Source organism: Sphaerulina musiva (genome assembly GCF_000320565.1).
Source record: "Sphaerulina musiva SO2202 unplaced genomic scaffold SEPMUscaffold_9, whole genome shotgun sequence".
In the NCBI taxonomy this organism is placed as follows: domain Eukaryota; kingdom Fungi; phylum Ascomycota; class Dothideomycetes; order Mycosphaerellales; family Mycosphaerellaceae; genus Sphaerulina; species Sphaerulina musiva.
The window spans coordinates 1,411,719-1,420,068 of record NW_016017391.1 but is presented as its reverse complement, the minus strand read 5'-3'; the positions used below and the strand labels follow the sequence as shown (position 1 = coordinate 1,420,068).

Below are 8,350 nucleotides of genomic sequence, written 5' to 3'. Positions count from 1 at the left end.
GTAGGTCTAGAGGGATTATTGGCCTTAATCAATCTAGCGATGAATCTTCTTACTATAGCTGCCTATAACGGCTATAAAAGCGCGCTAACTATATAAACTCGTCGTCTATATCTATATCTATATCTATATCTATATCTATATCTATATCTATATCTATATCTATATCTATATCTATATCTATATCTATATCTATATCTATATCTATATCTATATCTATATCTATATCTATATCGCTGTAGTCCTTCTCGCCTCTATATACGAACTTCCTTGTCTATAGTAGTATACTATAGAAGTTCCTAAAGGAAGACGAGGAAGTAGTCTAGCTATCTAGCTATCTAGCTATCTAGGAAGAGAGAAAGGAGTAGAGGTAGAGATACAGATAGATAGAAAGAAGAAGATAGAGGTACCTAGAGAGTAGAAGATAGAAAAGCCTAGAAAGGAGAATCTAAGGAAACAGAAGCCTAAGATATCTTGTACTATACATACGAGCGGTGATATAGTTCTAAGGTATCCAACAAAGTTAAAGTAGAGTAGTAGTAGGTCAGACTTTACTATATTGTATATATAGTTGGACTTTATTGTTATTACTATAGATATTAATAAGCTCTATATAAGTAAAGATCACTTTAAGTCTACTATTATTATATATAAAGATATAGAAGTACTACTTATCCTCGAGTATTACTATTATCTAATTGACCGGTGTTCTACTAGTTATAAGCCTAGCGCAAATTTTTATAAACTTATTATACATGTCTTATAGAACTAATATAGTAGTAGTATCTAAGAGCCCTAGCTTAGTAATAATCTCCGCTTTAGCTAAGACATATATCTATAATAATAAGATACTAATAAAATCGTTCTCTTTACTATTAACAGCGATAGTATAGAAGGCCTATAGGATTAAGATTATAGTATATACTAGGGCTAAATGTCTACTTACTATATTTGTCGTTTTTATTGACTATAGAGAGCTAATAGGTAGTATAGTAGCTATTCTTAACGGTATTACGCTTTGGTATTAGTTAGTGGCTAAGTATCTACTATATAAGGTTATCTGTACAATCGTCTCTAGAGTACTTAAAAGGGTACTATCTTTACATAAGTCATTCCTTATCGATACTATACTATAGCGTAATCTATATATAACAATATGTAATTGGGAAGGCGTACATAATAAGGCTTAGGGATCTTATAGCGTAGTCTATAGTAGGTCCTCTACCTCTTTATATCTAGATATTTCAAGACTACAAATATTCATAATCGTATTAACAGCTTATAATAAGGTCTTCTATACCTTGTCAAGTACGCAACTAGCAGTTCTACAAGTAAGAATAGGTATAGCTATATAAATCGATTACAAGTCCCGCGTTGCAATCCTTATAATCTATACTATCGCTAGGTATAGGCCTTAGAAATATAAGAGAGAGGCCTTCCTTGCTACACAATCACCAAACTCAGAATCGTACTACTAAATATCATCCTCTGCCAATTCCTGAATATCCTTCCCTAAGCTAACAACGCTTATTATAAATAGCTTGAGTAAGCGCTTCTTTATTATTGTAGAGGGTCTTAATTAGTTGCAAGTCTAGTGATATTTTAGGCCTTGATCAAACTAGCAGGTATAAGGCCTAGACTTCTTAATAGTACATTAAAAGTTAGTCCCTATAGACTTGGAAGGTATAGAATACTAAATCCAAATCCCCCTTTTTTGTGTCTCTTAATATCTTCTAAACTTTGAACAATTTCTCTGTGGTAATAGGTCTTTTCCTATATCTCCTTTGCCTAGGAGATAAAAAGGCATTATAAGCATTAATTCTAGTATTCGATTTTTGAGGTCTAGTTAACCCTTACATCTTGTCTAATATTTAGAAAAGTTCTCGCTCCTAGTTCTATACGCCGTACAGCCTCTATCTAGGTAATAGATAATCATAACTGGGTATCTATATAAAGGAATCTCTAGTTTTAGCCCTATAGATAAGTCTCAAGGCTATCTTAGAGGGTCGTAATATAGTTAAATATATACTATCTAATAAAGCAAAGCACGCAGAACTACCCTATAGCAATAGATTCAAAGGTAGTATATAAATAATAAGTGTATATAAAGTTAAGAATACTGACTTTCGGAACCGCGGAGGTAGCTCGCGCTTGTATATATCTATCTATAGGCGCGTATCTTGTTTGGCGTCTACTAGTATAGATAATTGTTATTAGTAGTAGATGTTTCTAGAGTCTCTAGATTACCGATCTTTCTAGAGGTTTCTACGATTAGCGCTTTCTCTTTAATTATAGACGACTATAAGACTTTGATTCTTTTGTCTAACTCCTTAGTAGTTTTACTAAGTAATACCCCAAAAGAAAATCTATAACAGTTATAACAATTAGAGCTGTTATTACTAATATTGAATATATAAGTGTTTCCTAGCTTAGGCAGGGTCGCTCCTAAGGCTGTATTTTGAAAAGCAATACAATACTAAGAACAATTATATAATCAATTTACCTAACCTACTTATCTAACCTATATAGTTATATAGTACTTCTTCGGTAATCAGGCTCTGTAGCGTTTTGCTTATATAACCAGGTCACATGACTAGTTGTTAATATAAGATATTACTAAGCAGAGTATCTCTTAGTATCCTTTAGAACCTTATTTCTAGAGAGCTACGTACAGATCTAGAACATTCTCCTTACCTAGTATTTTAGATTCTAGAAGATTGTACGGTCCTCAAAAGCTATATAAGCTTATAAAAATACCGATTATTAATTCCGTCTTCTCTAGAGTTCTTAAAGGATTCCGCCGATTAGTTGTACGCGTGCAATATAGTACTATAGAAGAGATGCAAGGACCTAGAGAATCCCCTCTAGATAGAAGTATAAGAATTAAGCATTTTATTATCTGTCTACTGCTACTCCTACTTCTCCTAGGAGGTACACCTCCTACCTCCTACGATATCTTATACTAAGAAAACATCTCTACTTGCACCAGATGTACTAGATCTTAGGTTTTCAATTTCACGTTTGTGGGTTAAAGGAACGCTGTTATCAATAATACTAGGAAGGTAGTAGATAGATAAGGCTAGTTGGTTGTCTAAGCCGTCGTCCTCTAGAGGAGTTCTATAGCCTCTTAAGGGGCAATTATATGCGGCGGGAGCAAAAATTCTGAATGGCGGGAGGCCAAATTTGCCTAAGGCAGAATGTATATACTATAGGTACTACCTACCTACCTAACTTTTCGAAGAACTGAGACAAGACAAGGTCCCTAGGCAAGAAATAGGCTCGGAGATAGAAATACCTAGGTAATCAAGAGATAGAGATGGAGATAGAGATGGAGATAGAGATAGAGATAGAGATAAAGATGGAGATAGAGTTTGGAGATAGAGACGGAGACGGAGACGGAGACGGAGACGGAGATAGAGACGGAGACGGAGATAGAGATAGAGATGCCTACCTACTAGGTAGGCAATTGAGAAATAGACACGGAGATGGACACGGCGACGGACACGATGGATACGGCGTAATGGACACGGCACGGCGTGCCTTAGGCAAACTTGACCTCCCGCCATTTAGAATTTCTGCTCCTGCCGCATATAATTCCCCCTCTTAAGGTTCAATAGAACAATTTTCAATAAAATAGCTAGCTTAACAAGTTATTGTCCTAGGGGCTTTCTAGAGTGCTTTCTAGAGAGTTTTCGTAAGAACTCTTTAGTGGTCATGTCTCTATTATATAAATAAATTCGGATCTAGATAGCACGAATTAACTCAGATCTATATTTCTTTATTTATGTATATCTAAATTCTAGCTTGCGCGTGTATACAAGTATAGTGTCTCTAAACTTTATTCTGCTAAAAAGGATTTGTCTATCTATTAAACGACGTTCCATACTATCTAATAGGCAAGTCTTAGGGCTATTAAGCGCGCCTCCTCTCTTACCTAAACTATATTTTGCTTTGCAAGCATCGGAAGTCGTTTTATACTAGGAAGAGAGAGATATAAGTGTATTCTTAGGTAAGCATAGTCTGAGGTATACGCATATGCCCTAAACCATATTCTGGTCAAAAGATGTTGTCAAAATAGGCCGATGTTCCGTACTGTTGGTACAGCCCGTAGGACATATTCATACTGCATGGAAGACAAGAGTCAGAAAAAGGGAACAATGGTACTATCAGCGACACTGTGTGACCGCAGATATATCCATTGGTTGTACCTTCCATATGTCATTTGTAGCAGCAGAGTAATCTTCGTATTTTGGTGTTGAGGACGGCGATAAGATCCTGCCAGGGCCTGTCATCTTCGACGAGATGGTACAGTGGATTCAACATCCATTCGGAGGAAGTAAAGTGCCATTTTCATCACACAACTCGTCTTTTACTCATCCAGTTTGCTCTGCCAGTGTCACCCCCTCAGCCCAGTCTCGTGTCTCGGCGCCCTCATCAATCGTCTCATCAACCTTTGCTACTGCGGTCTCCGCTGCAACACTTTCGTCACTACTGGAACCCTCCAGAGGGAGCGGGTCTCGAGATCTCTCGACGCCCAGTGCTTCTCCCTCGCTCGCACTAGCATACGCGATGCGCTCTTTTTCCTCTTCTTCCACTTCCGCTGCTTCCCAATCATCCACGACCGGCGCAGGTCTGCGCTTCACTACCTTGGCCAGCGGAGCCTTCTTCGCGAATGTGACTTTGCCTCCGGATAGCGCGGAAAAGGCATTGGTAGTACCATAAGTGTTGCTTTGGAGTGCGATCCTCGGCGCCGACTTCTTGGCAGCAACTCTCGACCAGCCATCGCTACCCATGCCATCGGACTCGAAGCGCGTGATATTGAGTGAGCTATCGGTCGTGCATAGCTGCATACTACCATAACTACGATCGGCAATCTTGGTACCGAGTGGATCTTTCAGATTGAGCAACATACGCTCGAGATCTTGAGCTGACAGCGTGCGACTGATAGCCTTCAACACAACGTCCTCGCTGGGCAGAAACTCGATATCGAAGGTGAATGGATAGGCAGTACGCAAGACTGTTTCAACTTCCGATCGGACCTCTTCAATCGTAAGCCCAAAGCGTGGCTTGATGATGCGAAAGCTGTTGAATGGCTCAAAGGTCTTTGACGCAGACTTTACTGGCGCGCCCTCGTTGTCCGAGGCGTTGGTACTAGCATAGACAGACCGCTGAGCTTGCTGCCGTAATCTCAACGAGTCCGCGAGCGTCTTGTTTGGCGCAGAGACAAATCGCGGGGTCTTCCAGATCATGACGTGACGATGAGGCTCCGGGTCAAGACTTTCAGAGTCCAAGCCAAAATCCTCTGCCAGAGAGTGAATAAACGAGCGCTGTTGCGCAGACATGGGCTTGAATCGCAGACGCTTCTCATCGTCGGAAGCGGCGAAAACGCGGAATTCTCGTTCCTGCACCTGGCCCCACTTGGGATGTGCTGCGAACAGGTCTAAAGTGTCAGTTGAGAACGGAATATGATCGCCGCCATCAACATGGGTGGATTGGTCAATGTTCAATGCCACTGCCAGCTTGCGGTTCCGTTCGAGTCGCGCACAGTCCTCTGTGCAGGGCAGAGATTTCAGGTTGTTGCCTTCGGTTGTGCTTGACGCACCGCACTTGATCTCCTGCTTCTGCGCTTGACACTCGCAGGTGATGAAGATCTTGCTATTGCAGGGCTTGATTTCCTTGCAACCAAATGGAGCGTGGCAAGGCGCCTCGTCCGGATGTCCACAAATTTTCTTCTCCTTGCCACAAGGCTGAGCACAAGCCTTTCCTCCAGCGTCCTCACACTGACCCTTGCGATGGCATTGCTTGCGGCAGAAATGCACCCCGCACTTTAGTTTCTGGCCGCACACATTGCCACAGCTGACATCGCGAAGCCAGCATTGCTGATTCTTCAGTGCCTTCTTGCCGCACATGCACATCTTGGGTGTGAGAAATGGACATTTGGGGCAAGTGTCTTCATCTGAGTGACAGTTGTGAGCGACTTGCGGATGGCCACAGCTCTTTGGCCGTTCGCATGCATAGCGACAAGGGGGTGGCTGAGTACCACACGGCAGTGGCGGTTGCAATACAGTGCGCTCGCAATGACAAGTGATTTCGTCGAAGATAGCCTCCCTGCAGGAGCCACAAGGACCTTTGTGACAGAGCTCTTCGCAAGAGTGGTTGCCACATTTGAGTGGCCGGCCGCACTGCCGAGTGCAGATGTGCTCAGCTTCGTAGCCCTCTGCCGCCGCGCGTGGTGCGGAACCAAAAGGTCTGCCCTTCTTCCGGCTCGCTTGTCGCTCACGGGCCTTTTGTTCCCCTGCACAGCAGTGTTCGTCGCACATGTGTCTACCACAGTTGAGCGTAGAGCGACAGATACGCATGCATTGAGGTGGCTCATCTCGCCCTTGATGGCACATGGTAGTGTGCGATGACCTTCCACATCGACAGCTGATGGTGACTGTGCGTAGGCACGAACCACAATCGCCAACGTGGCATACTTGCGGGCAGGGATGACCACAAGGGAGGCTTTTGTCGCATGGCTTGGAGCAGCTTGGAATATCATCTTCACACGATGTTCGCGGAGCATCCGATAACTCGTGAAGTGGCGTTTTCCCGCAGGAGCAATGTGTGACGACATCAGGTGATCGCGGACAATGGCCAGAATCCGCGTCTTGAGGGTGACATTTCTTTACGCACTGGTGATGGTTGCAGTCGAGTGTGCGACCGCAAGTACTGCCACAGTTAAACACCCCAGTCCAAGTCTCCAATACGGTTTCCGATCCTTGCAAATCTGTAGCACTTTCTGTTACTGCCAAATCCGACAGACTATGTTTTCGATTACTTTCCACAGGCAGTCCTCGATCGCTGCACAGGACGTCTTTCTCCATCTGCCCGCAGTAGCATCTTGCGGGAAGTCGAATCTCACAAGGTCCACAGGGGCCATCGTGGCATGCTTGTGGACAAGTGTGCTCTCCGCAGGCCATGACGGATCCGCAAACCTCACCACAACTCCAGCCGGACTCGTAGTTGGTCTCCATGCAGCGCTTGGTTGATTCGTGGGAACCACAGTAGCAGGTCTTGGTCGGGCCCATGTGTGTGCAGGGCGGGCAAGGTCCGGCATGACAAGTCAATTGGCAGGGATGAGGACACTTTCGTGGTCTCTCTTTGCCGCAGGTCTGTCCGCATGAGTGTGGCGGGATGCCTTGCAGTGGTCTCGGCTCAGTCTCTTTCTCGCACCAACAAGAGTACGAGTGAGGCAAGTCGTCCTTGGGTAGATTGCAGCCTGGACATCTCCACTGCCGCATCTGTGGTTCACCATTGGTATTTGACTGTGCAGCGGCCGCTCCAGCGTTGGAAGACCACTGCTTAATGCATTTGAGATGAAAAACGGTCCAACATGTGTGACATGACCACACCTTGGAATTGCGCAGCACTTCACTGGTGCAGATGGCACATTCGTAATGGCGATTATCGATGTCTTCGTGGGTTCTCGTAGCGATGTCGGGAGCCTGGGACTTTGACATGCGTCGTTGCTTGGTCTGTCGATGCGATCTGGGATCACGCTCGATGGGCTGCTTTAGGGGTACATTTTGAACATGCAGCTGGCCTGGCACAAAAACCGGCGCTGCTGCTTGCAGGTTCCCCGTGGAAGTTTGCGAGGTGGTCGTATCCGCTCGCGTGAGAGCGCCTCCAAACGTCCTGCCATTGACAGTGGTGCGATTCTGTGGCGCTTGACCACCACCTCCTCTCCCAGACCGGCCACGACCCCGACCACCGCCACCGCCACCGCCACGCCCACCTCGTTGGCCGACTCCATCTGGGATAGTCTGCCGGTCATGTACCGGAGCAGCAGGTGCGATACTGGCAGGTCGGAATGCAAGTGCAGCATCATCGCCGCCTCCACGTCGGGATCCTCGGGCACGTCTTGGCTGTCGTCGTCGATGTGTAACTTCCGAGTCCGCAGGAGCTCCCGTGTCCATTGTTGGAGGTGGTGAGAGTTAGCAGGCAACTTAGAGTGGTGGATGTCCAAGGGAGTGAGGTAGGTAAGCAAAGGAAAATGCAGGCTCTGGTAATGTCGGCCTGGCTGAACAAGATAAAATATAAGATAGCCAGCACATACGTCGGCAGCACGGAGGAGGAAGCGACAGCAAGTGAGTCCCCGTGGATCACGAGTACCACATGAAAGTTGAGGAGTAGGAGGAGGAGGAGGCGGAGGAGTGAACAGTCCGTAATATTTGTCGTTTGTGAGGTGGCGAAATGGATTGGATGACTGATGATGGAGAAGATGCTGGTGGAACCGTTCGTGGTGGACGCTAACCGTATATGGCGAACGGATGTCGGCAAGCGGGAGGCGGGAAGAGCTTCAACTTTCCAC

The 8,350-nt window shown here is 45.1% G+C and overlaps 1 protein-coding gene across 1 annotated transcript; it reads right to left on the bottom strand.

The window, feature by feature from the left end:
- Nucleotides 1-3,847: 3,847 nt before the first annotated feature.
- On the bottom strand, nucleotides 3,848-8,145 carry SEPMUDRAFT_151207 (uncharacterized protein). The gene has a single exon (XM_016906672.1). It carries the CDS (start codon nucleotides 7,953-7,955, stop codon nucleotides 4,371-4,373), a length of 3,585 nt encoding a protein of 1,194 aa, XP_016758332.1. The 5' UTR covers nucleotides 7,956-8,145; the 3' UTR covers nucleotides 3,848-4,370.
- Nucleotides 8,146-8,350: the final 205 nt, after the last annotated feature.

Bases quoted from the DNA above. Each gene is read 5' to 3' on its own strand.
- SEPMUDRAFT_151207 (XM_016906672.1), bottom strand. From the start codon at position 7,955: ATGGACACGGGAGCTCCTGCGGACTCGGAAGTTACACATCGACGACGA.